The sequence below is a fragment of the Pipistrellus kuhlii genome, unplaced genomic scaffold, assembly GCF_014108245.1.
Source record: "Pipistrellus kuhlii isolate mPipKuh1 unplaced genomic scaffold, mPipKuh1.p scaffold_m20_p_12, whole genome shotgun sequence".
In the NCBI taxonomy this organism is placed as follows: Eukaryota; Metazoa; Chordata; class Mammalia; order Chiroptera; family Vespertilionidae; genus Pipistrellus; species Pipistrellus kuhlii.
This window is the reverse complement of record NW_023425427.1, coordinates 20,580,727-20,592,789: the sequence shown is the minus strand read 5'-3', so window position 1 is coordinate 20,592,789 and position 12,063 is coordinate 20,580,727. Positions and strand designations below refer to the sequence as shown.

General features: G+C 42.4%; 1 protein-coding gene across 3 annotated transcripts in view; it reads left to right on the top strand.

Moving 5' to 3' along the window:
* The window catches only part of NTRK2 (neurotrophic receptor tyrosine kinase 2), a 307,987-nt gene that overhangs the window by 234,278 nt on the left and 61,646 nt on the right, over window positions 1–12,063 (top strand). For all 3 annotated transcript variants that reach the window (XM_036433649.2, XM_036433647.2, XM_045580081.1), the window contains one exon: window positions 7,486–7,658. In XM_036433649.2, the coding sequence (XP_036289542.1) occupies window positions 7,486–7,658 (173 nt within the window). The remainder of the gene's footprint in view (window positions 1–7,485; window positions 7,659–12,063) is intronic.

Here is a 12,063-nt window from a genome sequence, read left to right as displayed (position 1 = left end):
CATTTAATGTCAGCCCTAGGACTAAAACTCAGGCCTCCTCATCACTTTAGTGCACATTGTGCATCCCACTTTTATTTATTAAATTTTACACATGCCCTGGTAAACCAAATCGAGAAAATTCAACATAATACGATTTATCAAGTAATATAAAGAAGAATGTTAGTTGTGCTCATTTGTGTGTAAGAGATACTTTTTATGTTTTCCAAGTAAAAATGTAATTCAAGGGAATAAATGGGAATAAGGAAAACTGGATCCTGGAGTGAGGGCTTTGGCTTCATCAAAACATCATAATAAACTTTAATAAGAAGAATAATATAATGCTGACAGGAAACCAACTCAAGCTGGCTAAAGCAGAAAAGAGAATTTATTTCTCATGCTACTGGAAAACCATGTTACTGTTATCCTAGCTCCCAGCATTACAAGATCCAGGGAATCAATTATCTATCTATCTATCTTGCCTCTACTTTCCTTTATATTGACTGCATTCTCAGGCAGGCTCTTCTGACACTACGGTAAACACTTGGCAGTAATGTCTCTGCTTAGATCCTACCATCCTAGAAACCCCAAAGAGAGCTCTTCTTTCCCAACAATTATGCGAAAGTCCACAGGCTGACTCTTATTGGCTTGCCTTTAGTTGTGTTCCCTGGCCCTATGACCAAGGCAATAGAATATTCTGATTATCCAGGCCCAATACACATGCATATTCCTGAAAATGGAAGATTGGGTCAATGCTATCCAACACACATGACTAAATGGAGGGTACTGGTTTCCAAATGGATATTAGACATGCTATAGCCAAAAGTAAATAGGATCTGCAGGGCAGCTAGGAGTCATTATGACTAGAATAGTTGGGATCCAAAAGTTCACTCAGGATTTGAGATAGTCCCATGACTGTCTCTTCTTTACTCTCACAGTAAGAGCCATCAGGGAATGTCCTCTAGGCTTCCCTGCTAATGTAGTGCAGCTGTCTCTTGCCTCTACTGTTCTCTAACATATGACTGCTGCTTCCATGCCAATTGTTGCTCACATGGCCTCTATTAGTCACATTCAGATTCATCAAGAAGGAAAATACTATGGGCCTAGTTATTTCACTTAGTGTTATACCTGTGGTCTAACCACCCAAGGTGGTCCTATGGCACAGATGGGGCCACCTTTGGGAAAGAAGTAACTAGAGCCAGTTATCTCAGAATATGCTTAAGAACAAAAGAAAGTCTTCAAAAGGAAAACTCAATATCTCCAATTTTGGAATAGTGAAATTATTCTTAAATAGGAAAGTGCATCAGGTATTCATCAATTCAAGTGCTCTACCCAGGCAAGTTCATTTCTAAGACAAATGGCTATTTTCCTTTTGTTTCCTATTTTTGTGTGTGTGTGACAGTCATCATATCCATACTCACATCCCAGTTAATGTGAAGGCTCTCTCTCATTCCTCCCATTCTTGTGCTTCCCCTCAACTTCTGTGTTTACATTGGCATGTGAAATCCTTGTTTCTGCAAAATGGAAATGGATGGTAACAAGATTAGTGCATTTAAAAGAACATTTGTCAGTGTTTCCCTAAAAAATTGTTTGTATACCTTAACAGGGCATAATATTGAAGAAAGCACTATCAATTCCATCTTTACATGTCTCTAGGAATAGAAATTGTAGAACTGTTAATAGTGGCCTGTTAAAAGACTTAATCATCTTTATGGTCCAGGCATTGCTTAATTGATTTTTGTTGATCTTTGGTGTAAGTGCATTCTTCCTGGTGTGTGTGTGTGCATGCATGTGCCTGGTCACAGGTACTGTAGAGTGGAGAACAATGTTTCCTTATAAGAATCCATCCTGCACTTGAATCAGGTAGGCTCCAGTCACTAAGTCCCAGTAAGTTCAACTTTTAACCTTTGATGTGAGATCTGTTTTTTGTCTTGTTGACCCTCTTTTCTGGCTTATCTCCAGTTTATCCCTATCTTTTCATTAATGCTAAAACCAAAAGAGTGCATTTCACTCTAAGGAAGACTCATCTGGCACCATACATAGCTGGAGAATTCACTCACCCCTCTGTATTTCTGGGACATATGAATTGTGGTAGTTGTGCTGCTTTTTAAGTGACTTGAACATGATAACCCAACTTGTAATCAAGTCACAGTCTACATCTCTACCAGCTCCTGTGTAGCTGGTGAAATTGATTCAGACAAATGTATGCTGGCATATTTGAAGCCTGTAAATATCTTGCCATTTTCTGCATTGGAGGCCAACTTCCCATTCACTCTTTTGAGTCAATATCTCTCTATTAGTTAGATCCATACCTTCCAAAGCATTTATAACATGCAACTTGATATATTATAATATGCACACATAAACCATCCATTTTATCCCCCAAATTATTAAAAGTATTTTAAAATATGTGAATTAAAGCTTGGCTTCATGTTTCTCACTGGATGGTCAATTTCTTAGATCTGAACCATTAGAGTCAGCACTGCTATGATAATAAATGTAGCAGAAATCAACACTGTGGCTATGAACCTTGTATTTCAGGATGTCACTGGTACATAATTAAAGTCCTTGCAAAAGCCAGCTATATATGACTGAGTTGATGTAAAAACAAAGTATTATTTTTTAATACACAGTGAGCACAGTCTGAGTATTTGTGATCATTCTTATTTTTTTTTACAATCATTTAATTCATTTTTACATTTGTATAATAGGAATGTGGGGGAGTTACCCATTGTACTCTCTTTAATTTATAATATTTTATTTTTATCAAGCTCTCCTATTTCTGAATTTATTAAAATTACTCTTTTGAGGTTCACTTTTATAAGAATCTGTTAAAAGCTTCCTCTATCTTTCTTTAAAGGATACCCAAAAGTTAAAAGAATCATGCAGTATTTTGACTATCACTCTAAATACTTAGCTTTATTTACCTCTAAGAATCTTCTAAGAAGGGTATCTATCTTATTTCTATTTCAGTCTAGCATTGTTTCCCAACATTCCCAAGAAGCAGGTTGATGCATGAATAGCCTATTGAGGTGGCTTTTATAGAATGATACTATCCAAGAGAAATATAATGTGAGCCACAAATGCAAGCCACATTTGTATGTATTTTTTCAAATTTAATATGCACAATAAAAATGGAAAAACAGGTAAGACTAATTTTTAATATATTTTATTTAACCCAACATATCTAAATATTGTTACTTCAACATGTTAATATAAAAATATTAATGAGATATTTATTGACACCAAGTTTTCAAAATCCAGTCTGTATTTTAACTCACAGAACTTGTCAATTTGGATCAGCCATATTTAAAATTATCACTATCTACATGTGGCTTTTGTTTTGCTCTAGAAGATATCAGAAGCACTAGGTCTTGACCCAATTATCCTGACCCAGAAGAACTTAGGCATATTAACATTCTCATGCATCTTGGTTGCCTCATCTGGGAGTTTACTCATTGACATTTATGTTTTAGGCATGGTGGTGGACTTGGGCATAGTGAGATCTTGCCATGATAATCTCCTTTTAAAAAGTCTTTTTCCTTGACTCATCTTATGATCTCTAAAAAGTATTAGAGAAGAACATAAGATCATTAAAAAGAAAAGGACACCACCTCTATTTTAACTTGTGTCTCCTAAACCACCTACATTTTGAAATGCATAATCATTTTTCATGTCCTACCACATCCAGAAACACAATGATTTCAAATAAGCTCTCTTGCCTATCCTACTATCAATAGTTTCTTGTTAGCTTTATTATTTTGCTGAAGCATTTCAGATGAAAGTTAATCTTCCTTTCTTCTGTTTTACTTCAGTAACTTCTCAGTTCTGTGTTGAAGTTAATTTCATACTAATTCATTCTTCCAACTCTGAATCAATGTGTACTCCAGGCAGTAAACTCACTTTAGCTCTGGATGAGACCTCTCCCTTGAGACTGTGTTCAGAAAGGATGGCAGCTGTGGAGTTTCAGGGAATTCACGAGGAATAAAAAGAAATGAAGTTACAAAGCAGACACTGGGAGTAAGAAAACAGTAATGATCAATGATGAGGCAAACATGCCTGTCAAAATGAAACTTAAGTGGAGGGAATTAGCAGGGAGGGAAGCTGCCACCTCCTGTCCATTGCCAAGGGACTCCAAGTACCAGCCAAGGCTCCCTTAATTGAGTAAAATGACAATCAGGCATGGTACTGAAACAGAGATGGCTTTTATAAATAGGGCTGATAGCAGAATTTTTTCAACTTCTGATTGCTGTCTGGCTATGGTTCCACCTTAGAAAAATTCTTTCCTTAGAGTGCCAAATTCAGAAGATGATTTTGCCCAACTTGGTGCTGCCATATTTTCTAAATCTCTTAAAATAGAATTGAATCATAATTTAGAGAAAGGATCCAGCATGCAAAAATGGATGGGCACATGGAATGAGATTGCCAAGTTTGTTAAATGCATTTGCCCCATGAATAGTGAAATCTTCTCTCTTAAATCTGAAAATGTTACCGAAGCACAGCTTTTGAAATTGAAGTAAGACTCTTCTCATAGTAGTTCGCTTTTGGGAAATGGAAATATTATATGCTTGTTAACTCTATCAGTTTGGTGCCTCCCCCACAAGGAAAATTCTGTTTTCTGTCTACTCTCTCCCAGTCTACCTCTCTACCATCCTGCATTCTCTCTCTCTCTCTCTCTCTCTCTCTCTCTCTCTCTCTCTCTCTCTCTCTCTCACACACACACACACACACACACACACACACACACACACTTCAGAATTTGAATCACCACTACATAGCTTGAGAAGAAAGATTACACGCAGAATTTGTTCATGCCCTGTGATAATGGTCTAAATGGGTCCAGTCACCTCCTCCATTTCACTATTAAAGACACAACAAGGCCTTACAAATAAGCTCTCTCAGTGACTCAGAGCAGTCTGAGAAAACATTGTTATCTTAGAAAACATTGCAGGGTTCAAGGGCTTTCAGGAGGGAAATGGTGGCAGGATCAGGAGCACTGCTGCTCTCTTGCCTTGGGCTGGTCACCATTGGGGAGAAAGCTTCAAATCCTGCCAAAGGAGTTAGTGAAAATGCTTTATTCTGTGAAGATGATAGCAGAAAAGACTTTGTGATCTTGTTGCTTTCCCTGCCATCCTTGTGTTTCCACGTGGCTGCTGTGAGCCAGGCCCTGGCTATTCATGGGTGCCTCAGGCATGGAAATTGAATATTACAAACTCATCCTGAGGTGACTCAATGATGAACCACCTGAAACAGACAGTTCTCAGTGGCCAGTTTCTTGTGAGGGCTCAGCAAATCCTCTCACAGTCACACTCCCTTACTAGAGTGACCCCCATCTTATGACTGATTGATAATGGGTTATAATGGCTCAGCAGTATTAGCCCAACTCAGGAGAACTCTGAAGGGTCGTCCTTTAGGGCCAGATAAGGCTTGTTGAGACTATATCGTAGCTCAACTTCACCCTCTGCCCAATTTCCCCCACGGGAATTAATCCTAAGAGCATGCCTAGGAAATGTCTTGTCTCCTGAATACTTGCCATGTGCCTGGCACTATGCCCAGTGCTGGCAATGCAGATATGGAAGGCACCATCCCTGGGCCAAGGAGTTCACCATCTATTCCAGAGATAAGCAAGTAAACATGCACTTAGAATGTACTGTGGCCAGTGATCTGACAGAAATTAAGTATGAGTTTATACCTATGAGGGTCATTCAACCTAGGCTGGGAGCAGGTTATAACAGGGGTTTTAACAGCAATGAGAGGGTCAGGGAATACTTCTCAGAAAGGTGAGGTTTGAGCCCAGTCCTGGAGCATTGCCAGGTGTCAGTCACGAGTATTGGTTTCCTATTGCTGCTGTAACAAATTACCACAAAGTCAGTGGCTTAAAACAGCACAAATGTTCTCTCACCATCCTAGTAGACACTGAAAGCCAGTTTTACTAAACTGAAGAAAAGATGTCAACAAGGCTGGATCCTTCTGTAAGTTGTAGGACAGAATTTGTTTCCTTGCCTCTTCCAGCCTTGCACATGTGTCAAACACAAGGCCCGCGGGCCAAATCCGTCCCGCCAGGCCTTGCAATGTGGCCCGCACTGCGCTGTCATCACTGCACTCCGCTGCATTTCCATCACAATGACAGTTTATGACTGTTCAGTAAACCATTCGGCCCGAGATTTAGGCTGGATTTTAGATTTTGGCCCCTTCTCTGATTGAGTTCGACACCCCTACTTTAGAGGCTGCCCACATTTTTTTGGCTTGTGGCCTCTTCTCCCATCTTCAAAGCCAGCAGCATAGCATCTCTTCTTGATCCTCCTGCCCCTCTCTTGAAAGTCCCCTTGTTTGGCATGACATTTGGCCCACTCTGATAATCTTGAATAATCTTCCCATGTAAAGTAACATATTCCCATGTTTCAGGGATTAAGATGTGGACACCTGCATGGAGGCATTATGCAACCTCCTATACCAGTGACATGCCCAAGTCAACATTCCAGACTGAGGGATGACCTGTGCAAGGACAAGGAGGTGTGGCCCAGTGTCATTGGGGCATCTACAGATATTTCATAAGGTGGAAGCATATGTTTCAAAAGAGGCATGTCAAGAAAAGATCAAGCTGGACAGAGATGCAAGGTTGCTGCATTATTTAGGGCAGTGTATTTTAAGTTTGACTTATACTTAATTACATATGGGACTTATCTCCCTATTTGCATATGGACACCTGAGGCCAGGATGTGGATCCCTGTCTTCTTGATGCCACCATAACTCTGGTTCAGTGACTGGCACAGGACAAGAACTCAGCACATGTGTGTGGCATCAACAAATGCCAGCTTTGCCCTGCTATTATGACACCATGGTGTCTGAGTAATCTGAGCCAAGAACAAAAGTCCCCAGAGCCTGGCTGGCTGCTTGATCCTGGGCAACTTTGTCTTGGCAGTGTGGCTGGCCTGCTGGCAGGGGCGTTTCCTGAGCCAGCAGTGTGTGTGTCACCAGAGGGAGAAGGCTTTTGAGAGTGTCTGTGATAAAACCGGCAAAATGGTCACTGTGAAAGCTGTAAAGTGGGTCCAGGAGAGCTTACTATGCTCTTCTCTCTATGCATATTTCCATAGTTAAAGTTCTAAAAAGGGTACATGAGCAGAGGTGAGGTGCACATAGCATCCTACCAAGGGCAGCAGGCACCGAAATGTGAGTGAAGTCTGCGGTGGAGCCCAGACCAGGGTTAAAAGGGATGAGGAGTAAAGGCTCGTGGTAACATAATGACGTAACATCTGTGCTGGTGCTTCATCAAATGTCGAGTTCTGCAGACCCTCGAGGGGCTCTTCCTCAGAAGGTTAAATGGACACAAACATTATTTGCTCAGAATTTAGGCCAGTTTCCAATCTTTCATGGATTAAACAAGTTGAATTTCCTTCCCATAAGGAAGCTCAGGGCCCATTGAACTAATGCCTTTTCCACGCAGCCTTCCTTTTGACACCCTCCATCTAAGATATGCTGGTTTCCTTCCCTCTCTGCCCCTCAACCCAGACGCTGAAGGATGCCAGCGACAATGCGCGCAAGGACTTCCACCGAGAGGCCGAGCTGCTGACCAACCTCCAGCACGAGCACATTGTCAAGTTCTATGGTGTCTGCGTGGAGGGAGACCCACTCATCATGGTCTTTGAGTACATGAAGCACGGGGACCTCAATAAGTTCCTCAGGTACAGTGCGGCAGGGAGGGCGAGGCAGGAGTGGGCCTTCGGGGTTCAGGCAGCCTAAGGTGGAGCCCCTGAAGTCCTGCCTGGCTCCAACATGCTCTTTTCTTTGCAAGAGAGCTGCCCCTCAGCTTTGCAAGATTTGCAAACATGCTGCCTGGGATTTCTTGATAGAGGATGTCACTTAGGAGAAGCAGGAACTGTATTAGGGGTAGGCAACCAAGTTGCACCTGCCCTTGCTGGCCTCAGTTTCCTTACCAGTAACAGGGGTATGATTATATTACTAAAAAGGACTACTTCCAAGACTATTGGGATGGGAGGGAATTAATAAATCTTGTCCCCACACCTTCTTCTGGCAATGTTTTCCTGGGATGCTAATTATGCCTTCTGTATTATGGCAATACCTCCACCTCTGTTCTCTGGTTTCTGTGGGTGCTCAAGGGGGCTTTCCACCAGAAGTCAGTACCAGTAGCTTCATGCAGCCACCGGAAGATTCAGAAACCATGTAGTCTAAGAAATAAGTCAATTGTGGAGAGAGCAGTGGAAGAGGGAGCGTGTGCTGTTGTGTTTGGAAATATCATCACGTGGCCATCTGATCACCTTCACCATCTCTAGCCTCATGAATACACGTGGAACTTAGTTCTCCTTGGCTGGGACAAATCTCCTTTCTCTGATTTGCCTCTGATTGCGTGGGTGATGGCATGCCAGGTGATATTAGGAATATGGAGCCAATTCATGGTGTTCAGAGACAATCACCCTAAGAATGTGTTATCCAATATCAGCAAAGGTTTTCTTGTAGGTGATAGGAGAGGGGATGATGGTAGATTTCACACATTGTCTTGTTGGACTTAATATGAATAAAGAGCTGAATTTTGCTGAGATCCAGCTGCGCATTGGAAAAATATTTACCTTGTTCCTATGCTCTAGGCTACTTGTTTAATTAAAAATAGTGCTTTCCATAAATTGTGGCATAATAAATCTACATGTACCCACTAGATGCAATTAAATGCTTCTGTGAGCTCAGACTGTGCATGTCTGTGTAGTACACACCTGTGTGTGTGTGTGTGTGTGTGTGTGTGTGTGTGTGTGTATTCTTTCACTTTTGGCTCCATTGACCTCTCCTACCTCTCCTTCCTGCCTCCCAGAAGGAGATGGCACCTGGTTCTTCCTTGGCATCTTGCCCAGGGCATGAAGCTATTGGAAACTTCCTCTGCTTGATTTTAGAACCTGCTGAACTCGGGGAATGGGAGGTTTTTCCATGCCAAGAATCAGGTTCTTAGGTGCAATACTGTGCCATGAACAGTCTACCCTCTTTCTGGAAGGAAACCCAGCCTTCAAACTGCCATGAGTGTGTTCCCAAGTGTCACTGGCAATGCCCTATGAAGACAGATGCCTACAGTTATCTTCCCACGCTTTTCATTCAGCCAAAGGGCATCCATCCATTCAGTAGCAACATGGCCAGGCCCTCTGCTAGGTTGGCTAGTGGGTGACAGGGCTGGAATTCAAACCCACAGCCTCTGGCTGCAAAACCCCCAGCTTTTCAATACTGAAATATTTCCTCTTGAAGTGGCTGCTAAAAGATCAGAGGAAAGCAGTGTGCAGTGGAATTCCACAGCCAGAACAATGTGGCTAAGGCCCGCTGTGACCCACACGGGGAGCCCAGGAAGGTCAGAAGCCTGCTCCTGCTGAACCTCTCTGCTCTCCACAATGGGTGTGGGGGTGTTGATGGTGCTTTTTCCCTCTTAAATCAGGTTCTCATGGAAGAGATGAGATACGTTTTTATTTCAAAGAGCTGCAGGATAACCTGGGGAATGAAACAGAGGGCTATAGTGCTAACTTTATTTATACTTTGCTTAAGAACTCACCTGCCCTCTGTTCACAGCAGGACTTTCTGCTCAAGGAAAGCATCCCAGGGTTTTCTCACTAGGAGGAGCCTTGTTCCAATCCCTAGAAGAAAGCAGGCACCTGCCACACCCGCACATGGCAGTGCAGAGTGCAGAAGGCTTTGGGGCTGCCATTTTTATGGAGCCTCTGCCTTCTGAATGTGAGGTTGGCAGCTGGGGTTCTGCACAGAGGTAGCCTTTTGCACTCGCCTCACATTTTTCCTTTTCTCCCAAGTCTTTGCAATGAACAGATTCTTAGAGGAATTTTAGCTGTGGCAAATCTACAACTTATTTCACTCTTGGCACTACATTTATGAGGATTTCATCCTGGCCTAGGTTTTCTGGGTATTTCAGGATTTCTCAAAGTCTATGTGTTCCCCTAGGTCCTTCTGGTATGGAGTTCACATAAGAGCTTTGACTCCTGTGATGAGAGGAAACATTCTTATTTTTCCCTGCCTCTTATTGCTCAGAAGGGTTGGGCTTGAGTAACCTTTAGTGAGGAGGGAAGGGCCAGCCCTATGGAATCCCTAAGACCGCTGGCACTGGCAACCACACAAAGAAATGCCCAAAGAACAAGTTGTGTTGTCATATCACCTCTCCATTCCTAAAGAGGAACCTGTTTACGGAGACTTTCTCTATGGCTTTTTAAAAATTATTAAATGTATTGGAGTGACATGGGTCAATAAAAGTATTTATAAGTTTCAAGTGTAAAATTTGAGAATACACCATCTGTATATTGTATTGTGTGCTTGCCACACAAAGTCAAATCCTCCTCTGTCACCATATATTTGACCCTCTTTATTCTTTACACAAAGATTAAAGGAGGCAAAAACACTTAAAAAGAAGAGACAATAGCTGCTTCAACTTGGGAATGAGCTCAGGGCACAAATAGGGATAATTTGTGACAATAAACACAGAACAGGGTAAAGGTCTCTTGGGCTTTTCGATGAAAGGCCACAGAGCACCACACAAGCAGAGTTTCCATTGCTCCTCCCCTCAGTGTGCTTAGGAAGGTGCAGTCACTGTCTCCACTTCACAGATGGAAGCAGGTCCAAAGAGGCTCAGTGGCTCTGCTGAGGTCAGAGCCAGTGTGTTAGGACAGGATTCAAGTTCAGTTCTGATACCCAGAGCCTTGCCCATGACACTGCAAGACTTTTTGCTTCAGTGAGAGATTTTGAGCTGAAGGGACCCCTGGGGCAACCCTTCCCCCCCATTTTGCTCCTAGTGTAACAAGAGGAGGTCGCAGGCTGTGGTTTGAGTGGAGGTGAAATAAATGTGCTAAGACTTTTCTTATGCAAAACAGGAAGCTACTCCCCAGAAATGGTTCAATCAGGTATTTAGAGATAGAGGGGACCTAAATGATCACATGGCATAATATAGTTCTGACTAATGGGGAAATCACACATTGGAAAAGTTAAAAGCCTTCCCCAGACCACGCTGCTAGACACCCCAAAAACTGGGAAACTCCCCACCTCCTTGTCCAGTGCTTGTTCTCTGAGAATACAAGAACAAAAGATCAGATGACAGCAGAATTGGAAATCAAGGAAAGAAAGAATCACTGAGGGCTGGAGCCTGCTGGAGCAGGGTAGATGCCTATGCTTGAGAAGCTCATCCCACCTGGGATGGTGCTGGCAGTGAGGGGAGGGACAACACCAGATGGGGTCGTTGGAGAATCCTGGATCTCTCATTTTCAAATCCTCATACTGCTCTGCATTCACCATTTTAAATTTTATTTTAAATTTTCTATTATTTATTTTAACTTCTTCAATGTGTCTGGAAAGAGGTGTCATTGGCATTGACTTTGGGAGGGAGAAGCCACTCAGGTCACCAGGGGCAGTGACGCCAATGTAGGCTCACCTGGCAGGGCTATCGAATAGAATGGGAATGGCAGGTACCGATTACATATCCTAAGAGTGGTATCCTCCCCCCCTGAAACACCTATCTGTGTTGCAATGCCTTCAATCAGCGATGTTTAACCACCATGGCAGGCACACTGGTGGGCAGCAAGAACTTTTTAAAATGCACACCTCATTATTTCGTCAAAGGCACTGACTTCCCTTACACTGTCAAATAAAAAATAGCAACAGCCAACACAACAATATCCATGTGGTGTGAATGAGTCAAAATTATACCCAATTCTTTTGTCAGATCAGCAAAAAATATATTTTCCGGTATGTTGCAGAATCTTAATAATTAGTTTATGTGTGCCATGAGATGAAAAAGATTGAAAATTGCTACCTTAAATCATTCCTGGGAAAAGATAGGAGAAAGAGAAGATAAAAAATATTATTTTCTCTCACCCTCACCCCCCCCCCCTGAAAAAAATATAAAGAAGAAAACTTGTCCAGTAAAAGAATGAATGTGTTGTGATTCAAAGAATTTTGCCTATGTGGCGGCCAGCATGCGCTTTGAAGGGGAGATCAGGGGGAGGGGGAAGGTTGGAGGCAAGGAGATGGCACTATTCATGGGGAATGGCTGTCCAGGCTGAGGATGCCCTGGGATTCTGATGACTTGGGCTTACTAAGATG